Here is a 24,221-nt window from a genome sequence, read left to right on the forward strand (position 1 = left end):
GGACGCCTGGGTGGCGCAGTTGGTTGGACGACTGCCTTCGGCTCAGGGCGTGATCCTGGAGTCCCGGGATCGAGTCCCACATCAGGCTCCTAGCTCCATGGGGAGTCTGCTTCACTCTCTGACCTTCTCCTCGCTCATGCTCTTTCTCACTGTCTCTCTCTCAAATAAATAAATAAAATCTTTAAAAAAAAAAAATAAAAAAAAATAAAATAAAATAAGTAGTTCCTTGAAATCACTAAGCCAAAGACCAATGAGCCAATAGAAAAATTGGCAAAGGAGGGGCACCTGGGTGGCTCAGTCGGTTGGGCCTCTGCCTTTGGCGCAGGTAGTGATCTCAAGGTCCTGGGATCGAGCCCTGCATCGGGCTTTCTGCTCAGCAGGGAGCCTGCTTCCTCCTCTCTCTCTCTCTCTCTCTCGCTCTCTCTCTGCCTTCTGCTCTGCCTACTTGTGATCCGTCAAATAAATAAATAAAATCTTTTTTTTTTAAAAAAGATTTTATTTATTTATTTGACAGAAATCACAAGTAGATGGAGAGGCAGGCAGAGAGAGAGAGAGGGAAGCAGGCTCCCTGCTGAGCAGAGAGCCCGATGCGGGACTCGATCCCAGGACCCTGAGATCATGACCTGAGCCGAAGGCAGCGGCTTAACCCACTGAGCCACCCAGGTGCCCCTAAATAAATAAAATCTTTAAAAAAAATTGGCAAAGGATATGAACAGAACTTTGATTAACGGAGCAGTAAATGGCTTTTAAAGATAGGAAAAGTGCTCATTTTTATTGATAATAGAAATAAAAATTAAAATGAAATGAGATTTTTATCCTAAAAAATTAGTCAAGTTGAGATGTTTGATAATACATTTTGAGGTTTCTTAAATACTGCCTGTGAGGAGGTAAGATGGTACATCAGTGGAAAGCAGTTTGAAAATATCTGCCTAGTTAGAAGTGACATTTGCCATTTAAATTGCTTTTAATATTTATTATATTGAAATGTTTATATTTATGTAAAATGTTATAGATGCACAAATACTTATTTAGGCATTGTTGATAGTAGGAAAAGATTGAAAATAACCTAAATGTCCACAAATAGGAGACTAGTTTAATCATGGCACGCCCATACATTAGGGCATTTTGTAGCTGTCAAACAAGAATGAAGCAACCTTCATGTGCTTATATGGAAGCTAATTAAAATATATTGTTACATGGATAGACTGTGTTATTTGATGAAAGCAGTGTGTATACTGTGCTTAAAATGCATCAAATAAAATAATATTTTTAAAAGTACATTTTTGTGTATGTGTATAAACAACATGTCTGGAAGAATAAACACAGAACTGTAACTGTCTGCTGGGAGAGGGCTTGTGGTTGGAGACTGGCTGGTAAGGAGGCTTCATTTTTATTGTATCTTTCTTAGCTGCTGTATGTCATACATTTTGTTTATATTAGCTATTAGGAAAATACAATAATGAAATAAAAAAGTAAAAACTAATATAAATAACATTTGTTTTCTTTTCATCCTAGGCATATTTGATGAGACCTTCCATAATATTTTTTGACGAAATAGATGGATTGGCTCCAGTTCGATCCAGCAGACAAGATCAGATCCACAGGTGATTTTTCTTAATTTGATTATGTTGGATTCTTTTCACTCACTGACATAGTAGTTGGCCTTAGCCTTTGGGTAAGTGCTAGGAAGCTTATAAGATGTGAACCGTGTCCTTGAGAAGACTCCTCTCACTTAGCTCAGTGAACTGTTGAGCATCTTAGTATATGGTTATTGCCCATTTACACATTTTCTGTTGTTAAATATCTTAAAATCTTTTATTCCCTCCTTTAAAAAAAGGAGATCAGATTGTGAGTCTTACTGTATCATACAATTTCGTTATGTACTCTCAAGAGAAACCCTTTGTCAGGACTGTGTTTTGAAAAATTTTCAACTAGTCTGGCCCTTTTTTGTTTGTTTAACTGTGATTTTTGAAAAGCACAAGATTTTAATCTTGGTGAAACCTAGAATATCAGCTTATTTTTGTATGTATTTTTTGTGTCTTGAGAATAATTGTGTAAACCAGTTTGTCAGTAATTCTGTTTTCTTTTAACATGTTAATAGTTTTAGTTCTTAAAATTTGCTCTGTGATTTTTAAGATTTATTTATTTATTAAAAAGATTTTTTTTATTTATTTGACAGAGATCACAATAGGCAGAGAGGCAGGCAGAGAGAGGGGAGGAAGCAGGCCCCCTGCTGAGCAGAGAGCCTGATGCGGGCCTCGATCCCAGGACCCTGGGATCATGACCTGAGCCGAAGGCAGAGGCTTTAACCCACTGAGCCACCCAGGCGCCCTAAGATTTATTATTTTCAGAGAGAATTCGTATTCGTGTGAGTAGGAAGAGGGGCCAAGGGAGAGAGAGAGAATATTAAGCAGACTCCATAGTGGGTGCAGAGCCCAACTTGGGGCTCAGTCTCATGACCCTGAGATCATGACCTGAGCTGAAATGAAGAATCGTCTGCTTAATTGACTTAGCTGCCCAGGTGCCTTAGCTGTGACATGTGTCAGTATGGGCTTTGTGTTTATTCAGATTCGTGTTTATCACGTATTTGCAAATTTGTCTTTTTCAATCTTTTTCTCTCCAACTTGGATAATATTTTCATCTATCTTTGGTCAGTCCTTGCTTTTTACTTTGTCATGTGCATTTTGTTGTTTTGTTCAGCCAACACATTTTTTTGTTTCAGAAATTATTTTTTTCAGTTGTAGAACTTACATTTGATTCTTTTTTTTCTTTTTTAGAGAGTGTGAAAGTGTGTGCATGTGTGTATGTGAGCATGGAGGAGAGGGGCAGAGGGAGGGAACCTTAAGCAGACTCCACACTGTGTAGGGAGCCTGATGTGGGGCTCAGTCTCATAACCATGAGATCATGACCTAAGCCAAAACCAAGAATGAGATGTTTAACTGACTGAGCTACCCAGGTGCTCCTTGATTTTTTTGCATTATTTGTATTTTTCCAATGTGATTTTCATGCATTTAAATATTTTGTTTCACTTCATCGAGGTTAATAATAATTGCTTTAAAATCCTCATATGTTGGAGCGCCTGGGTGACACAGTCAGTTAAGTGTCTGACTCTTGGTTTTGGCTTGGGTTGTGATCTTAGGGTCATGAGATTGAGCCCCACATCAAGTTCCATGCTTAGTGTGGTGTTTGCTTGGGACTCTTTCTTCCTCTTCCCCCTCCCCCCACGTTCACATGTGCTCTCTTTCTAAAAAAAATATAAATAAATCTTTAAAAATCCTCTTATGTTAGAAAAAAAATCCTCTTATGTTAGACAGAGTTTTGTGTGTTTTTGGTTTTTTTTAAGATCTTTATTTATTTATTTGAGAGATGGTGAGAGAGAGAGCATGAGAGGGGAGCAGGTCAGAGGGAGCAGCAGACTCCCTGTGGAGCTGGGAGCCCAATGGCAGCGGAAGGCAGTTGCCTAACCATTTGAGCCACCCAGGTGCCCCACCCTCTTATGTTAGCTTCCACATCTGGTTTCCTCTCACTGTTAGGCTTGTTTGTTTTCTTCTGAAAATATGTTCTATTGTTTTGGTACTTCATTTGTTGGGCAATTTTGGATTGGATCCTGGATTTATTAATGCTCGTTTGGGAAGGCTCTGGATTTTATTATTTTTTTTTTTTATGAGTAGTATTTCCTGTGTTTTACAGATAATTTTCTGCTTTAGGATTGAATTACAGACTGTTTCTTGGCTGGCAGCTTTGATCTCCTTTCAGATCTTTTTTTTTTTTTTAATCTTTACCAATACTTTCTTCACTCTGTGTCTTTGTTGTTACGGGTCACTTAGAGATGTGGGTAGTTGGAGTTTGGGGATGTCTTCCCTGGCTCTTGCCTTTGTGGGATCCCCCATATTCTTTAGTGTTAATGGTCAACCTTCTCTTTCTGAACTCTGAGGCTGGAAAGTTAAGGGGTTTCCCTTAGCATAATCTTCCTTACCTATCTCACTGTACTTAGCCCCATGCTGAAAGCCAGAGAGAGGGGAACTTGCTTTCTCTATGTTCTTCTTTTCTCCAGATGACCATGAATTTCCAGCAAAGTCTTTATGTCTCTGTTTACTCATTAGTTCCTTCAGTGTTTTTGTATTATTCTGTTCAGGTTTTATAGTTATTTCCTGAAGCAGAGCAAGGGGTTATCTGGCAGGGTTTTCATCCATCAAACCTGAGGGGAAGCTTTGAGTACCGAGTATGCAGGTTTTAATTTCTAAAGTAATTACTAATAGAAATATGTTATAATTTCTAAAATGTTAGTTGGTAGTTGAAGGGAGGGATAGAATAATTAAAAAAAAAATTGAAATGCAGTCAAGAAGACGAACAGAATCATAGGATCAGTGGGAGAAACATACAAATATAATTTAGATTTAAACCCAAATACATAAAAAATGACCTGAAATGTAAAGGGACTAAATTTTTTTTTTTTTTTCTTTTAAAGAGCTAACTATTTTAGAGAAAAAAATGCTATGTGATTTGTGGGGGGGCAAGGTAGAAGTGGGAGAGAATCCTCAAGCAGACTGCCCGCTGAGCATGGACCCCAACTTGAGGCTTGATCCCAGGACCCTGAGATCATAACCAGAGCTGAGATCATGACGTGAGCTGAAATCAAGAGTCCGCCATTTAAGCAACTGAGATGCCCCAGACCAAATGTTCTTTTTTTAAAGATTTAAAGATTTATTTATTTATTTTAGAGAGAAAGAGACAGCATGGGGGTAAGGGGCTGAGGGAGAGAATCTTCCAGCGGAGTCTGACGCGGGGATTGATCTTAACACCCATCAGATGGTGACCTCAGTTGAAACTATGAGTGAGAAGCTTAACTGACTGAGCCACCCAGGCTCCCCAAAGTGTTCTTTTTAAAAGACAAAGATTGTCAAACCGAGGAAAAACAAAATACGTTGATACTTTGTTTATAAGAGATACACCATGTATAAGGGTATAGAAAGATTCCAAGTAAAATGGTGGGAAAAAGACATGCAAAACCTTAGTCAGAAATACACATAGCACTGTTATTCACAATAGCCAAAACATAAATAATCCATATGTCCGTTAACTGCTGAATCCGTAAACAGAATGAGTTATAGCCATACAGTTCAGCCTTAAAAAGGAATGAAATTCTGACACATGCTGCATGGGTTTAGCTTGTATGGTACATGTGACATGGATGACCCTCAAAGACTTAATGCTAACTGAAGTAATTCATACATGAAAGGTCACATGTTATACTATTTTATTTATCTTATTTATTTTTTCAAAAAATATTTATTTGTTTATTTAGAATGAGTGAGTGAGTGCATGAACTGGGGGGAGGTGCAAAAAGAGGGAGGGGGGAGAGAATCTGAAGCAAACATGGGCTTGATCTGAGCCACCCAGGTGCCCCATACTATTTTATTTATAAAAAATGTCCATATTAGTTACTTGTAAAATGGGCATGAAAATACGCCAAGTTAACACTAACAGAATACTGCTGTATCAGTATTAGACAAGATAGACTGTGAGGCAGAAAGCATTATTACACATACAAAGGGACCAACTTATAATGATAAAAGCTTCAGGTTTTTTTTATTAATTACTTTTATTAACATATCATGTATTTTTTTTTTAAAGATTTTATTTATTTATTTGACAGAAATCACAAGTAGATGGAGAGGCAGGCAGAGAGAGAGAAGCAGGCTTCCTGCTGAGCAGAGAGCCCGATGTGGGCCTCGATCCCAGGACCCTGAGATCATGACCTGAGCCGAAGGCAGCGGCTTAACCCACTGAGCCACCCAGGCGCCCTAACATATCATGTATTATTTGCCCCTGGGGTACAGGTCTGTGAGTGGTCAGGCTTACACACTTCATAGTACTCACCATATCACATACCCTCCCCAATGTTCATAACCCAACCACCCTCTCCATACCCACCCCCCCCCAGCAACTCTCAGTGTGTTTTGTGAGATTAAGAGTCTCTTATGGTTTGTCTCCCTTCTGATCCCATCTTGTTTCATTTTTTTCCATCTCTAACCCCCAAGTCCCCTACTCTGCCTCTCAAATTCCTCGTATCAGGGAGATTATATGATACTTGTCTTTCTCTGATTGACTTATTTCGCTTAGCTTAATACCTTCTAGTTCCATCCACGTTGTTGCAAATGGCAAGATTTCATTTTTGATGACTGCATAATATTCCTGTGTGTGTGTGTGTGTGTGTGTGTGTACATACATATAAATATACACACACATACTACATCTTCTTTATTCATTCATCTGTTGATGGACATCTAGGCTCTTTCCATAGTTGGCTATTTTGGACATTGCTGCTATAAACATTAGGGTGCATGTGCCCCTTTGGATCACTACATATGTATCTTTGGGGTGAACACGTAGTAGTGCAATTTCTGGGTCATAGGATAGCTCTGTTTTCAACTTTTTGAGGAACTTCCATACTGTTTTCCAGAGTGGCTGCACCAGGTTGCGTTCCCACCAACAGTGTAAGAGGGTTCCCCTTTAATATTTGTTTTTGATAAGGTCACTTATCTCAGAGAATGAGGAGTATAGGTATCTGTAAAAACCTATTACAAACTTAATGTTGAAAGATGAAAATGTTTTTTTTTTTTTTGAAAACGTTTTTAATATGACAGTTGTAAGGATGACGATGAACACTTTTGATCAGTGTTCTACATAGATCTTGATCAGTGTAGTCTGGTAAGACAAAACAATATAAGGTGTGTGTAATGGAGAGGAATAGACAATGCTGTTATTATTTATAGATGATGTAATTATGTATATAGAAATTCCAAAGCAGTCTGTAGATAACTTCTTGGATGTAGTAATGAGCATCTAGCAAGATTAAACCAATCATGATAGAGAATTTTGCCTTTCTTTGTACCACTTTTTTGTATTGACAAAATGACTCTGGAATTGATACGGAAATAGAAAGAAATAATAATGAATACTTTTGTGGAAGAACAAGATAGGAGTATTTGCTCTGCTAGTTATTAAGGCCTCTTAAGGTTAAGAAGACTTGATGTTGGTGGAAGACTAGACCAGTAGACAAATAGAACGAAATTCAGAGCCATATATAAATCTACACATATATGGATGCTTGGTTTCTAATACAAGAGACAATGCAGTACTGTTGGGAAAGGATGATCTTTTCAATGAATAATGCTGGGAGAATTGGGTATCTGGTGAAAAAATAAAACTGGGTCCTTCTTCACACCATGCAAAACAATTCCAGTTAATTTTATTTAGATCCATATTTGAAGGTAATACAGATACGTTTAGAAGGTATGTAGGAGAAAGATTTAGGGCAGGCAAGTAGGCCTTGAATATAGTATTAAGTTGTTCGGACTTCATTTTGAACATTAATCAAGGTTACTAAAGGATTTTGATCCAGGGGCTGGTCATTTGATTTTTCTAAAGAAGTCAACTTTTGATAGAATCCAAGCTAGGTTGTAATTCTGTTTCTGGCCATGGTTGAGACTGTTTTCTGAAAACCCTTCTAAAGAACATTTAAAAATGCTGATAAATATATATTTTAAGGTGCATTTATTTATATGAGAGGGTGATAGAGATGGACAGGAAGAGAGAGAATCTCAAGCAAATTCCCTGCTAAGTGCAAAGCCGGAGTTGGGGCTTGAGATCATGACCCTGAGATTATGACCTGAGCTGAAATCAAGAATCAGATGCTTAACTGACTGAGCCACCCAGATGCCCCCCAAATGCTGATAAGTCTTAACAAACACTTGAAATACCTATCTGTGATTGGAATGTACTAAGGAAAAATATGAGGTTAAATATGAATTTACACTTAATGATGCTTATTTTGCATTTTTTATATCTGAAGTGAGACACTTAGATCATTAATTTTAATTTATTTAATTAGAAAGAACAAGCACAAATCCTTACTATACATGTACACTGGATCTCTAGCATTTTGGTTCCATTTATAGTTTTGACAAACATTTGGAACGGTTTATTTGGGAGTGAAAATGATTTTTTTTAACTTACTGAGCATATTGGAGAAGTTGTTTCAGGCAGGTATATAGAAGTGAGAACACTTAGAAAAACATTAGGAAGACCTTTGTTACTAGAACTACGGTTTTTGTATAATAAGACATGCAACATTTTTATTCAGAAATGTGTAAGTCATAACTTCAAAAACTAAAATATGCACAGAATGATTTTGAATTGAACTTAGTTTAAAAAGTAGCCATTCTAAAGAAGTCATCCAAAGGTATAACAATAATGCAAATGTAATTCTGTAGGAATCTAAACATCATATAAATTGCCAGACATAAATCCCCCCCCAGATTGCTATCTTATTAAAAGAGACTTTTATATTTCTTTGAAAATTTTAGTTAGTTTTTAGTAATTTCTACACCTAATATGGGGCTCACATTCACAATCCAGAGATTCAAGAGCCAGCCAGACACCCCTTTATTTCTTTTTTAAAAAGTTTTATTGAGATGGTACTCCTACATCATGCAGTTCAGTCATTGAAGCTGTTTGTTCAGTGGCTTTTAGTGTATTTCCAGAATTGCATAACCATCACAATAATCAGTTACAGAACATTTTCATCTCCCCAGAAAGAAACCTTTCAACCTTTCGCCATCACTCTCCAGCCTCCTCTTTAGTACCCCCAAATCCTAAGCAACCCCTAATATACATTGTGTTTCTGTAGATTTGCCTATTGGATATTTCATATAAATGGAATCATACAGCATGGGGACTTTTGTGACTGGCTTTTTTCAGTTAGCTCAGTGTTTTTGTTTTTAAGATTTTATTTATTTATTTGATACGGAGAGTGATCACGAATAGGCAGAACAGCAGGCAGAGAAGGGGGAAAATAGGCGCCTGCTGAGCAGAGAGCCTGATGTGCCACTCGAACCCAGAACCCTGAGGTCATGACCTTTGCTGCAGGCAGAGGCTTAACCCACTGATTAGGCCAGTGTTTTCAAGGTTCATCCATATTATAACATCTCTCAGTACTTCATTTGTTTTTATTTACAAATTGTATTTCATTGTATGGTATACCATGTTTTCTTTATCCATTCATCAGTTGTTGGACATTTGCATTACCTCCATTTCTTGGCTGTTGTGAATAAAGCTGCTGTGAACATTTGTGTATAAGTCTTTTATGAACATTGCTGGATCTTATGGTAACTGTGTTTAATAGTTGATGGAACTGTCAGACTGTTTTCAAAAGACATATACCATTTTACACTCCCATCAAGCAGTGTGTGAATGTTCCCATTTCTTTACATCCTTGTTAATACTTACTTTTTGTCTTTTTGATTATTATCATCCTGTTGGGTTTAAAGTGGTACCTTGGGGCGCCTGAATGGCTCAGTTGGTTAAGCCTTTGGCTCGGGTCATGATCCCAGGGTCCTGGGGTTGAGTCCCATGTTGGGCGCTCTGCTCAGCGGGAGCCCGCTTCTCTCTCTCCCTGCTGCTCTCCCACTTGTACTTTCTCCCTCTCTGTCAAATAAATAAATAAAATCTTAAAAAAAAAAAAAAAAAGGGCACCTGGGTGGCTCAGTGGGTTAAGCCTCTGCCTTCACCTCAGGTAATGATCTCAGGGTCCTGGGATCGAGCCCCACATTGGGCTCTCTGCTCAGCAGAGAGCCTGCTTCCCCCCTCTCTCTGCCTGCCTCTTTGCCTACTTGTGATCTCTCTCACTCTCTGTCAAATAAGTAAATTAAAAAACAACAACAACAAACTTTAAAGTGGTATGTCATTTGGTTTTGATTTGGATAAACCTGAAGATGGACCCTTTGTATATCTTTTGTGGAGAAATGTCTATTTAAATCTTCTGACTGTTTTTAAGTTGGGTTAATTTTCTTTATATTGTTGAGTTGTAATTGTTCTTCTAGAACCTTATCAGGTATATCATTTGCAGATATTTTCTCTTATTTTTTAGGTACATTTTTCCTGATAGTGCAAAACTGTTAATTTTTATGAAGTCCTTATCTCTTTTGTTTTTGTTTCTATGCTTTAGGTGTCTATTAATAATGTTTTAATACTTTCAAAAATGATTTCTGTATAGTATTTTACATTAAGACTTAGTCATGCCGTAATTTTATTAGCATTTAAGACTGCGAAGTTTAGTATAAGCAGCAGTTTTTACAGTTTTTTTCTTTCTGTTTTTTAATTCATAACTTTGCCTGAAACTTTTGTTACAGCTCTATAGTGTCAACCCTCCTTGCTCTAATGGATGGATTAGATAATAGGGGTGAAATTGTTGTTATTGGTGCTACAAACAGACTTGACTCTATAGATCCTGCTCTTAGGAGACCGGGTCGTTTTGACAGAGAATTCCTTTTCAACCTGCCTGATCAAAAGGTAAAAGTTTCTGTTTTTAATATATGAAGATATATTTGTGATTCAGTTATGAAGCGTATATGCCCTTTGAGAGTGCATTTTATGAACTTTCATTTTAAAAATTTTGTGCTTATGGGATATCTTAGTAATTCTAAAAAAATGCTTAAATAATTTAGTCTTTTTCTCTTAACAGCTTTTAGAACATTTATGACTTTCAGGAAGAGGAAAACCTGTAGTTGGGTTACTAAAATGCTTACATACTCTTTTCTTTAGCTTTAAATTTAGATTGTAGTAATTATCTTGGATGGCAGGTTATATATCTCTGGTTAGCCAAAGGAGCTGTGTTCCCATAAAAATAATGTTTTTAGAGTATTAGTGAGATTATGAATAGGAACCCAATGTGCAGATTTTCATAGAAATGACCATGATATCATATTTAATTAAAAGCAGCAAAAGTTACACATGGGCAATGTATAGTCATTGTGTAAAATGTTATTTAATTCTGCTTGACATTTTTATTGTTGTTCTTGGTTTGAGCAGTTTAATCATTGACTATGTCTTCATTGGAAACTTAAGTTTGAAAGGGGGAGATATGAGAAGATACTTTATTTGACAATGTTTCCCATGTAATTTAACATTATAGATGAGCATAATTAAAACATTTCTAACATATAAATATAACCTGAAGAAAGAAGATACGATTTGTGGATGTATAGTATATATGCATATATATAATATTATATATTATATAAAAATATAACAATTATACCCATATATATTACATATATCCATGTATAATATACACATTTGTAATTGTTATATAGCTTTGATTTTAGATTGTTACATAGCTTTGATTTTAGATCTTCATGTAAAATGCCTGGTTTACATACTTAGAGTAAAAGGCTGTGATTAAGACAATGTACAAGACTAAGGAAATGAAGGCAATGTGCTGCTGTGTAGAGCAGTTCATACTTCAGCTTGAAATCAGTCTGCACAGTCATTAGTAGTTGTCTCAGTTTTTGACTGACGTCTAACTTAGAGGCTTTAATTTGGTACTGAATTTACCTGACTTCATCAGGATAGGAAACCTACCATATGCAACATCATTTTCAAAACCCAAGTGTAGCTTTAGGGCTCTATCAGTGCATTGAGGTGTGCTTAGTTGTAGAAGACAAGGCTGAGGTGGAAAGAGCCTATTTCAGCATGGGGAAGCATCAGCTATCTTGTTTGGGCCATTTTATGGTCCAAACACATCTTTTAGTGTACATGGATAATGTGTTTAGTTCTAAGAAACACAGCCTGTGTTCATTTTGGCACAGGAAAGCCATTATCTCATTAACCAGTTGTCTTCTAGTCATGTGGCCCTCAGTCATATATGTCAGTTACAGTCCTCACAATTCAGATGCAGCTCACAGAGATCAAAGATTTAATAGTAAACAAGGTCTAGAATAGCACTGTCCAGTCAAATTTTCCGGAATGATGGAAATATTCTGTATTTACATTGTGCATTGAGCACTGTCCAGTACAGTAGCTACTGATCATGTTTAGCCCTTGAAATGTCACTAGTGGGACTAAGGAACTGAATTTTAAATTTTCTTTAAAAATTTAAATAAAAAAGCATCAAATGGGTAGTGGTTTACTACATTGTACAGCATGGATCTTGACATAGTTTTCCATGTGAATTTTAACTTCCTACATTTCAAGGAAACTACTTTGAGACTTAAACCTGAGGTCATTTTTCTTCGTCTGTGTCTGTGGAACAGGCTTAGACTGTTTCTGTTTTTTCTTAGATAATATGTAAAGTCATGAGATTATAAGATTAAATGAGATTATCAAATCCTCTGTCCTAAGGAACGGTTCATAAGGTAAAAGGAAAAGTAGGAGAGTGAATTCTGGACGCCAAGTGAAGAAAGTGTATCAGTGAAGACAGTGTGACTAACTTAGTCGTATGTTGCTAAATTAAGTCAGATGAGAAAACTGGCCATTGTTTTTAGTATTATGTAGGTTATCATTGAACCTAAATGGAAGTAAATTGACTTAGTGTTGGGTGCAAAAAAGTTAAGCTGGAGTATGGTTAGTTTAAGAGAGAGCAGGAGAAGAGGAATTGGAGACAGAACGAAAGTTAAGTTTTTCAAAGTTTTGTTACAAAAGGAAGCAATAGGTGTTGAGGGAATTGGAGGCAAGAGGGAGTGTGTTATTTTTAAGCTGGGACAATTAGCCAGTAGAGAAGGAAATTCTGGTGATGACATTGAGAAAGAAGAATTATCACATTATGTCCTTAATAAGCAAGAGGGGCCATAGTATTTACTACATGAGTGGTGAGAATGACTTTAGATAGGAATTGGATAGTTTGTGATACTAGGGAGAAGACAGAATATTATGGGTACAAATGCCTACAGGTAGACATATTTAGTGTGGAATGTCTCTGGAACTTTCCTTCAGTTTTCTCAGTGAATTAGGAAGCAGGTCCCAATGAGAAGCTGAATGTGAAGACAGAGAAACTGAACTAGTCTGTTTAACTAATGATCTAGGGAAGGATTAAAGGCAATGAGAAGGATCTGCTTGGGACTTTAAAGTGATACCAGTCACAGTGTCATATTAGTTCTGCAGTTTGGGCAATGGAATATCATGACTCTCACTGTTTGACCAAATAAGTAAAATAAATAAATAAATAAATAAAAGCAAACCTTGATTCCTCCAAATTTTAGTAATTTTGTTAACTCTTTATTAGCATAAAATAGCGCATACCTTCTTCAGGTGGTAATTTTTTTTAATTTTTGTTTTTTTTCTTTATTATTACCAACACTTACAATTATTATTATGAGTATAATGTGTGGATATATGAGTCCTGAGAAATGAGCAGCTTGAATTTGCCTCTGACTCTTAATAATAGAGGAAACTACTTTCTATTAGGGGAAACAATATAACTTACTGTTCTGTATGTCATATAAAGTGCATCACAAATCATTTCTGGTTTAAGTAATTTCTTTTTCTATTTCTTTTTCTTTTTAAGATTTTATTTATTTATTTGACAGAGATCACAAGTAGGCAGAGAGGCAGGCAGAGAGGAGGGGGAAGCAGGCTCCCCGCCAAGCAGAGAGCCCGATGTGGGGCTCCATCCCAGGACCCTGGGATCATGACCCGAGCCATAGACAGAGGCTTTAACCCACTCAGCCACCCAGGTGCCCTCTATTTCTTGTTTTTACAATAAAGGAAACTCCGATTGATTATATAGAGAAAGATCAAGGCACTAAATGTATTAGAGATCTGACAATAACTTTTGACATTGAGTAATTAATTTCATTCCTCTAAACCTTATTTTGTGAAAAGACAGTATAAGAATAGATCTTTTTTGAGACATCTTCCAGCCTGAATTTATTTGGTGTGTTTCTAGTTCTGAAAGGGTCTTCTAAAATTGATGCCTATGCTTCTGATGAGGTCAAGTAGATTCTTAATGTCATATTCTAGAGAATATAAGGTCTTGGATGATTTTTTTTAACGTTGATTTTATAATTTTTTAGTATCTGTTCAGGCAGGTACTTCAAGTCGGAAAAAAATAAGTGTCACATCGTTGGTTTATATTTGGTAGCTGAACACTTAACTTAGAACTTGGAATTAGAACCGTAGCTATTGTTACCAAATTTTATCAACTTGCTGAGCATGGTTTATCTTGATGACTTTGAAGTTCTTTTTGTTTTGTTCCTGGACCCCAAATTCCTCATCAAGCTAATAAGACTATCATGTTGGTTATAATTTGCTTTTTCATTTCTTTTTTTTTTTAAGGATTTATTTTTTTATGTTAGAAAGAGAGTGCCAGCACATGCACACGAATGGGGGTAGGGGCAAGAGGAAGAAGGAGAGAGAGAAAGAGTCCTCAGACAGACTCCCTGTTGAGTGTGGCGCTCCATGTAAGGCTTGATCCTGGGACCTGGAGATGACTTGAGCCAAAATCAAGAGCTGGCTGTTCAACTGAGCCACTCAGGCTCCCTTGTTTTTCCTAGTCTTAAAAGCTCAAGTAGCATTGTTTTGTTTTGTTTTGTTTTTTCAAGATTTTATTTATTTATTAGAGAGAGAGAGATCACAAGTAGGCAGAGAGGTAGGCAGAGAGAGAGGGAGAAACAGGCTCCCCGCTGAGCAGAGATCCTGATGTGGGGCTTCATCCCAGGACCTTGAGGTTATGACCTGAGCCAAAGGCAGAGGCTTAACCCACTGAGCCACCCAGGTGCCCCTCAAGTAGCATTGTTGAGGGTATGAGTGCATTTAAGTTTTACAGAGTGTTTTTCCTTGAAAGAAGGCAAAAGTGAAAATAAAAGTCTGATATGACTCTTCATGATATACTATCAGTTGATTATGGATTCTTACTACTACAGTTGCTTTTTGACTGTGCAAGAAGAAGAAATTTCATTTAATTTGAAACCAGGATCTTAAAATTTTGATTGTACTATATAGTTCGATGTAAGGTAGAGAATGTTCTTTTGAAAACAAAAAAAATCAAGGTAGAATTGCTCAGATATTTGATTTTTTAAATGAATTAAATTAATATTTACTGAAATATCACCTTGTTATTTATTAAATGCCAAACATTATATTTCTTTATTTCATTGAAAACTTTTCTACTTAAAACTTTTTCCAAGTTTTAAAATTTTCCAAGTTTTAAATTACTTGCTTAGCTTGTCAGTCATAATAATTTATGCATATGATAGAACCAAGAGTTATATGAAATCTAAACCTGTAGTTTGTTTAAAAGTTAGCACTAATTGGGGTGCCTTACTGACTCAGTCAGTAGAGCATGTAACTTTTGATCTTAGGGTCATGAGTTCAAGCCCCATGCTGGGTGTAGAGCCTGCTTTAAAAAAAAAAGCACTGAGTAATGTATGGAATTGTCGAATCATTATGTTATCTATCTCAAACTTTTATAACACTCTATGTTAATTATTATTTTAAAAAAGGGTTATCCATGTTATAATACATTAAAGTTCCTTGTTCATATGTATTTGGGTAAAAATGATCTGATGTGGTAGAACAGTGAAACTTAGTTTTGAATGTAGTCCTAGATCAGTGAATATCAGTCACTTAGTCATATGTTCCATTAGTCAGTTCTTCACCTCTCAGAATATTAGTTTGTGAAACAGAGACATGATCTCTCTTACATACTATTTATTCTATTATTGTGGGAATCAGAGTTGATATAGATTCCATGTTATTTAAATTTCTTTTAAAATAGTTGTTTTTCAGGGCATCTGGGTGGCTCAGTGGTTAAAGCCTCTGCCTTCAGCTGAGGTCATGATCTCAGGGTCCTGGGATCGAGCCCCGCTCTCTCTCTGCCTGCCTCTCTGCCTACCTGTGATCTTTGTCTGTCAAATAAATAAATAAAATCTTAAAAAAAAAATAAAATAATTGTTTTTATGGGGTATGGTGAGTACATAAATGTGTTCCAGCTAATACATTTCAAAGGTTGTTGATATTATACTTTTTTTCTTAGGCAAGAAAACACATTTTACAAATCCATACCAGAGATTGGAACCCAAAATTGTCAGATGCTTTTTTAGGTGAACTGGCTGAAAAATGTGTTGGTGAGTGCTATTATTTGAATTCTTTGATCGTTATTGTTTGTTCTGCTCAACCTGCCCTTATGTTTGGAATGTGAATGAGTATAGTTATGTCTGTGCAGTAGATGGCTGGCTCTGTCTTTAAATGTAAGAATTATTTTGAACATTTCACTTGAAATTAAACACTTCTAAGGTACAGTTTTAACTGCCGTTAGGTGTTTGATTATTAACAAAGCTAGTAATAATATGCCTTTCATTGAGTGCTGGATTTCTATAATACTACTGCTGGGCGTTTTTTTGGGAGTTGTTCCCTCTCAGAAATTTTAAGAAAAAGAAGCTTAACCTTGAGAAATAAAGGTCCATGTTGAGGGCAGGACTGTAGTTTTACTTTGCAGATTATCTCGTCTTCATGCCTGTGGTCTAGAAAGAAGTTGAGTGAGCGGAGTCTTCAAAAGAAAATATTTATTGGCACTTACTAGTATTTCCCAAAATATAAAACTTTCCAATTTAATGTTAAATTATTCACAGAGTAGAAGATCCTCCTTACAGCATGAATGAAAACTACTGTCCTAAAAGGATGTATTGAGAGAGATGTGCATACATGATCATATATAGGAGATGGAATTCAAGGGTTTTGGAATTCAGGTTTTTGGCTCTAATTAGGTCTGAAATAAAAATGATTACACTATTAAACAACTGAGTATACACACTGGTATTTCTCCTTCATTCTTTTTCTGTCTTTTGTCTGTTTTCCTCTTACTCTCTCACAAATAAAAATTAAAAAATTTTTCTCCATGAACTTTTTAAGCATTATGAAAAATCCCCAAACCAAGTTCACTAACAATCAGCAGTCTGCTTGGGAAAACTTTAAACTTAGCAAAACCAGAAAGAACAACTTAGTTAAAAAAATCATTGGGATCCACCATCAGATATTAAAACTTAAATAGAACATTAGTCCATTCAGTTAGCTACATCCGAATTATCCTCTTCATCCACAGGGACCTCCATCTCCGAAGCAGCATCCCTCAGCTTTTGAACCACAAAGACCTCGACATCTTCTGGTGAGGAGAAAACGTAAATCTCTCTAGTACTACTCCAGTTTAAGCTTTGCCTGGTATAAGAGAGCATGCGCCAAACCCATTTCATGTAAATTTGGCTTGACTTTTGCAAAGCCTTCTGCTGCTTTATGGGAGAGGGTGGTATTTGGTACAAAATCCAGTCTTTCCCTTTTTGAAATTTGACCCCTTTTATTTCCTACTTTTTATGATACTATTTAGAGTACTGATGAGACTGGGAAATCTTTGTAGATTTTTCTGTGACTCAGTCCCAGAGTGATCCTTAACTGAAATAAGCAGAAGTCTTCAGATAACTTTGGAAATCCCCTAAACAATAGGTATATTAAAATTACTTGCTATTATCCTGTCTACCATCTGAAATGTTACACTCTAATTCTCTATCCTAAATACAAGAATCTTAGTTTACTCTATTCATTTCCAAAGGCCACAACTTCTCATTATTCCCAGTGATTTATTTTAGCTTTTAGTCAGTTTCTTAAGTTTAAGCATTTTAAAGACATGATTTCTTACAGGACTAAAAAATTTCCTTTGCCTTTTGAGGGTGGTGGTGGTGATGTTTTAGGATCTGCTTATATCTACACCATTTTCTTCCTGGAGAGTGACATAAGAAGCCAGTTGTACATTAAGACAAAAAGTCAAATGCGGGTCTTCAGACAGGAATGAAATAGTCATACACTTTAAATTCATTATGAACTTACCACTTTCTGTATCCCAAACACGTTTTAACGTGTATGGGTTCAGTTCAGTGAAATTTATGCCTAACAAAAAGAATATGTTGTCTTGATAAAAGACAGCTGACCTCTTCATATAAAGGTTATGGATTTGGTAACTTTTACCTTGAAATAAATTCCCAAGTACGTGGAGAGGTTTGGATGCTTAATAGGGGTGATTTTTGAAAGTAGTCCTCACATAATTTCAGTGTCTAGATCACATTCACAAATAGTAGGTGCTTAAGGTTATGAGGACCTCAAATCTAATCTATTTATTTTCACTAAGAGGGCCGAAACAGTGGTTATGTATCAACGAGGCATCTATCTTGTGGGTCTTCATTATGTTTGATGTTTTATTTAAACAGTAGACTTCATGGGCCGCCAGGGTGGCTCAGTGGGTTAAGCCTCTGCCTTCGGCTCGGGTCATGATCTCAGGGTCCTGGGATCGAGCCCTGCATTGGGCTCTCTGCTCAATGGGGAGCCTGCTTCCTCCTCTCTCTCTGCCTGCCTCTCTGCCTACTTGTGATCTCTGTCTGTCAAATAAATAAATAAAATCTTAAAAATACACATTTATGATATTAAATTACCAGAGATTCTGATTCACTAAGTTCGTTAGGAATCTGTTTCTGTTTCAGTTTCATCATTTATTCATATCAATGGTCAAGATTAAAAACTACCGATATAAACCAGTAATTCTTATTCACAGGCAACTGTAATGAAGATAAATCCTCTTTTTTCTAGTCTGTTGATTATGATAATCGAAGTGAAGATTTATTTCCTTAAATGGGACCTATGTTGCCCTTTCAAATGATCTTTAGTAGAGTAAGCAAAAATGAATAGTACATTGCTATTATGTATGTTACTAACATGTCAAACATAAATGTTATGGATATTGTTTGTTACATAAAATATCTTTTAGTGGCTTTTTTTTCTGTTCTTTGTTTCTGAGCTTTCTAAAAAATTTAGGCTTCTTGCTCTTAGAAATAGGATCATATGGTTTGTTTGCCAACTGTGTTGTATATGCTCTCAAAGAAGAAAAAAGAATGGTGGTTTATATTGTTTGAAGATGGTAGATTGTTTTTTACTTCCTCTGAAATGAATGATTTCATTAACTATTTATGACTAAGCTAGTATTTTATAGTTATTTTATTGAACTACTATAACCAGGATATGTTCAGCATAGGAAAAGATACCTTTTTTCATGTTTATTCATTGAGAAATAGAATAAAAAATGAAAGACTAATGGTTAATTTGGTTATTCTGAGAATTATTTGGGAGATTGCTGTCTTGGGACAGTGTTAGTGCTTCATCTGCTTATAATTTTCTGAATTAGATTTTCACAGGTTATACTAAGTCTTTTCCTTAACTCTGAATAAATATTTCTTTAAGAATGGAATATTTTTGTGTTTTTCCATAATTTTCCTTGAAATTTTTATTCATAGTAAGTTGGTTTAATAATAAAAGAATTTAGATTTCTTAAAAAAAAAAAAGCCCAGTAAATATAATTCTTCCACCTTTTGTGGTAGTATATGGTAACCTCACAGTTACGCAATCCCAAACTATCACCTTGGAGTTACTGTTTTCTTCTTTCATTCGTGAAGTATTTATTGGATATCTACTGAATGCCAGGGTAGGCATTATTTTCAGTATATGAGATATGTTAGTGAACAAAACTGATCAATACCCATACCCTCGGGGCACCTGGGTGGCTCAGTGGATTGGGCCACTGCCTTCAGCTCGGGTCATGATCTCAGGGTCCTGGGATCGAGTCCCGCATCGGGCTCTCTGCTCAGCAGGGAGCCTGCTTCCTCCTCTCTTTCTGCCTGCCTCTCTGCCTACTTGTAATCTCTCTCTGTCAAATAAATAAATAAAAAATCTTAAAAAAAAAAAATTACCCATACCCTCACAAAGCTCACATTCTAGTTGGGGAAGGCAGACAGTAAGCATAATAGGTAAATGATAAAAGTGGTACATGCTATGGGAAAAAGGTAGCAGAGTAGGGAGGATCTTTCTGTTTCTGTAGGACTTGATCAGCAAGATCATGTGCCCTACTAATAATAGAGATACAGTTCATTGTAGGTGTGTGAGTCACTTACCGTTTGATCTATACAGTTGTTTTTGGTTTTTGTTTGTTTGTTTTTTAATTTTTTATTTTTTATACACATATATTTTTATCCCCAGGGGTACAGGTCTGTGAATCGCCAAGTTTACACACTTCACAGCACTCACCATAGTACATACCCTCCCCATGTCCATAACCCCACCCCTCTTCTCCCAACCCCCCTCCCTCCAGTGATTTATACAGTTTTGTGCCTTAATGTTTTTTTCCTGTTGTCAGGGTCTGTAATCAAAGGAGCGAGACTGATACAAAGCGAAGGTCAAGCAAAGCTTTATTTCGCGCCAGGCATCGAGAATCAAACTGGTCAGGGCCGTCTCTTGCAAAGAGGCGACCCCTCCCAGTCTCACAGACTAACTTTTTTTTTTTTTTTTTTTTAAAGATTTTATTTATTTGACAGAGAGAAATCACAAGTAGGGAGAGAGGCAGGCAGAGAGAGAGAAGGGAGAAAGCAGGTTCCCTGCGTAGCAGAGAGCCCGACACGGGGCTCGATCCCAGAACCCTGGGATCATGACCTGAGCCAGAAGGCAGAGGTTTTAACCCACTGAGCCACCCAAGCGCCCCACAGACTAACTTTTATAGAGGTAGTTTAGCTGGGCTATACACAGGTGGCCAATGAGATTGCAATACACAGGGAAAACTGCCCAGTCATGCTAGGTCTGCCACACACAGAAAAAACTGTTAGGTAACACACAGGTGGCCAATTGAAATGCAATTGAAATTGAAATTGAATTTCAGTTGAATTGAATTGAAATTCAATTGGCCACCTGTGTGTTACCTAACAGTTTTTTCTCTGTCTAGCTCCTTTGATTACGGACCCTAACACCTGTCATTTAGTCTGGTGCTATTTTCTGTTCACAGTTTTTCTAATCACCATTTTTATTTATTATTTAAATGTTCCACAAGATCATTGCATAGTATAAAAAGATAAATAAACTTGCTGCCACTCTTAGAAGAACTTAGGGTCTCAAGTTTTAAAACTAGTTCGAGTGGTTCCCCCTGCTGGCATGTTTGGTACGATAAAGGTTTGTGTGATAAAGGTGGCCAAATGCAAGTTTAAATGCTGACATAAAAAACAACATGGCGGGGCGCCTGGGTGGCTCAGTGGGTTAAGCCGCTGCCTTCGGCTCAGGTCATGATCTCAGGGTCCTGGGATCGAGTCCCACATCGGGCTCTCCGCTCAGCGGGAAGGCTGCTTCCTCCTCTCTCTCTCTGTCTGCCTCTCTGTCTACTTGTGATCTCTGTCTGTCAAATAAATAAATAAAATCTTAAAAAAAACAAAAAACAAAAAACAAAAACCAAAACAAAACAAAACAAAAACAACATGGCTGGTTTGAGGTTTTCTTCCTTTTTGTGGTTGAGACCTAACAGTTTGTGTGTTTTTGTATGTATTTGTTGCTTAAATGAGTGAAATGACTTAAAAGCAGGGGCTTGATCTGTTAACTACATTATCAGTTAAGTGTGGTTAACGGCTAATGCCCTGTGTTGGTATAGCCCGTAAAACTAGATTATCAGTTATTTTAAGCTAAACGTATATATTAAAAGGAAGTTAATGTGGAATATTAATGGATTCTTAGTCCCTTTAGTACCTTTGAAATTATTAGAGATGGTGACGACTTTAAACTATAATTTTTGGGGTAATTAAATAGAAACTCGCTATAGTTTGCGCCTAGAGTTAGTAGGAGAATACCTCTGTTCTTGACCTTTCTGCATATGTTCTGCATTGTACTATTCCATTGTGTTTGGTAATTAGTAATATTAGAAAAGTTTATAGGTGGGCGCCTGGGTAGTTCAGTGGGTTAAGCCTCTGCCTTCAGCTCAGGTCATGATCTCAGGGTCCTAGGATCAAGTTCCACATTGGGCTCTCTGCTTGGCAGGGAGCCTGCTTCCTCCTCTCTCTCTCTGCCTGCCTTGCTGCCTACTTGTGATTTCTCTCTGTCAAATAAATAAATTAATTAATTTTAAAAAAAAAGTTTATAGGTAAGTATATTGTTAGAAGGACTAAACTAATTATTGGGAATAGTGGTGAAGGATTGAGATGAAACTTACTCTTTAAAAACCTTTCCTGAAGAAAGTTGTACATTATAATCAGTGATTTTGGCACAGAATACGTGGTTTGTTTTGGTATCACTAGTTCATGTGTTGTTAATTAAAATATTCAAAACATTTTTAGTCTTACTGAGTGAATTTTACTAGGTGACTTAAATGGTCAGTTTTTGCTGATAAAATTACACATAATTACTGATTTAATATTAATAACTACTTAGGTAAAGATGTATGTATTTGTAAACTATAGTTTATGGGAGAATGAACTTACCTTTGTTATTCTTTTCTTTTTGTGCATTAGGCTATTGTGGAGCTGATATCAAGGCCCTGTGCACTGAAGCTGCCCTGATTGCCCTGCGGAGGCGTTACCCCCAGATCTATGCTAGCAGTCATAAACTGCAGCTAGATGTTTCCTCAATAGTGCTCAATGCCCAAGATTTTTACCATGCAATGCAGAATATTGTGCCTGCTTCTCAGCGTGCTGTCATGTCTTCGGGACATGCACTATCCCCCATCATAAAACCGCTGCTGGAAAGAAGCTTCAACAACATCCTAGCAGTCTTGCAAAAAGTGTTTCCTCATGCTGAAATTAGCCAGAGTGACAAGAAAGAAGGTACCAAAAAGTAATTTTTCGTATTGTTAAAATGAAATAAGTACGGGCATAAATAAATTCCGAGTTTCCTTATAAGGTTATTTATGTGTTATTCTTTTATATATGCCATGAATATAGAAAATTCATTTCACTCACTAGGTTATAGTCTAGGCCTGGTATATTGCCTAGGTCTGGTAGTTGCCTAGTGAATGTTTGTCAAAAGGAAGAATGAATGTTAGTTCTGTTTGTTACCTCTTAGGACATTCTCAGTAATGTAGAAGTGTTACTATCTTTAGAAAAGGTGACTATAATATGATGGCTTACATTTATTTTATTATAAAGCCCTTAAATAAATTGTCACTTACTAATCCTCATAATAGTCCAGTGGGGCAGGTACTTTTATAATGAAAAGAAGGAGACTAGAAGACTTAGGAAGTATTCCCTTATTTGAGGTCATTCAGTAAGTTTTAGGACTTACTCAGACGTGGGTATCTGATTATAGCCTTCGCTCGTTGCTTATAATGTCCCTCTGTTGCTTTTAATGTCCCTCTGGTTTCAACTCAAGGAATCTATTTTGTTGGTACTGTCAGGGCACTCTGCAGTGTGCTATATTAGTGAAGTGTAAATAATTAGTAAGGGAGTAAATTAGAACCTGGTTGTATAAGGTGGTGTAAGGTCCTGAATTCTAGCTTCAAGATTGGACCTGAGTTAAAAATAGAATACTGCCTTTAAAAAGTCATCCATTGCAAGTGCTTGGGTGGCTCTGTTAAAGCGACTGCCTTCAGCTCACTTCATGGTCCTGGAGTCCCAGAATGAGTCCTGTGTGGGGCTCCCTGCTCAGCAAGGAGTCTGCTTCTTGCTCTCACCCTCTTCCCACTCATGCTCTCTGTCTCTTGCTCTCTCTCTCTCTCAAATAAATAAATAAAATCTTAAGAAAAAAGAAATCAGCCATTTACAGGGAAACTTTAGGTTTATATACTAGAGTCTGAACTTTGAAGAGAAAGTAATGAGTTTTAATTATCTTAATTTTTCCAGTTCCTAATACCTTATTTGGCATGTAGTCTGCACCAGAAAATTGTTCAGTTAATTATACTAACATTAAAAATATTATGTGTAGTAAAAATCATCTATAGTCAATGCATTTTGCTGTCTTTATAAATACTTTTTTGGAAACTGTATTTTTCAGGGATAGATTCTCATTGAAATATCACATGGATTACTTGATCTCCTAAGTTTGTTAAGTAGGGCGGGGAATAAATATTTTATTATGAATGTGCCAGGTACTCTGCCATGAATCATACATTTCTTATCTCTGATTTTCATAACTGAGGATATGTATCTTTTCCCCAAGAAATTTTTTTAAAGATTTTTATTTATTTCTTTATTTATTTGACAGATCACAAGTAGGCAGAGAGGCAGGCAGAGAGAGAGAGGAGGAAGCAGGCTCCCCGCTGAACAGAGAGCCCCATGTGGGGCTCAATCCTAGGACCCCGGGATCATGACCTGAGCCTAAGGCAGAGGCTTTAACCCACTGAGCCACCCAGAAGAGCCACTCTTTTCCCCAAATTTTTAAAAAAAACTAATGTCACCATTAGAAAATAATAAAAATCGTATCTTCCCATTTGAGAGATTATGATAGTTCATCTTTTTATTTACGATATTTTAAAATTTAAATTCAGTTCATTAACATATAGTGTATTTTTTTTTAAGATTTTATTTATTTATTCGACAGACGGAGATCACAAGTAGGCAGAGAAGCAGGCAGAGAGAGGAGGAAGCAGGCTCCCTGCTGAGCAGAGA

At 36.6% G+C, this 24,221-nt stretch overlaps 1 protein-coding gene across 2 annotated transcripts in view; it reads left to right on the forward strand.

Moving 5' to 3' along the window:
• ATAD2B (ATPase family AAA domain containing 2B) overlaps nt 1–24,221 on the forward strand; it is a 147,729-nt gene that overhangs the window by 57,652 nt on the left and 65,856 nt on the right. For both annotated transcript variants that reach the window (XM_044262002.1, XM_044262001.1), the window contains exons 13-16: nt 1,516–1,604; nt 10,194–10,353; nt 15,815–15,905; nt 22,131–22,442. In XM_044262002.1, coding sequence (XP_044117937.1) covers nt 1,516–1,604; nt 10,194–10,353; nt 15,815–15,905; nt 22,131–22,442 — 652 coding nt within the window. The remainder of the gene's footprint in view (nt 1–1,515; nt 1,605–10,193; nt 10,354–15,814; nt 15,906–22,130; nt 22,443–24,221) is intronic.

This window comes from Neovison vison, chromosome 8 (genome assembly GCF_020171115.1).
Source record: "Neovison vison isolate M4711 chromosome 8, ASM_NN_V1, whole genome shotgun sequence".
In the NCBI taxonomy this organism is placed as follows: Eukaryota; Metazoa; Chordata; class Mammalia; order Carnivora; family Mustelidae; genus Neogale; species Neogale vison.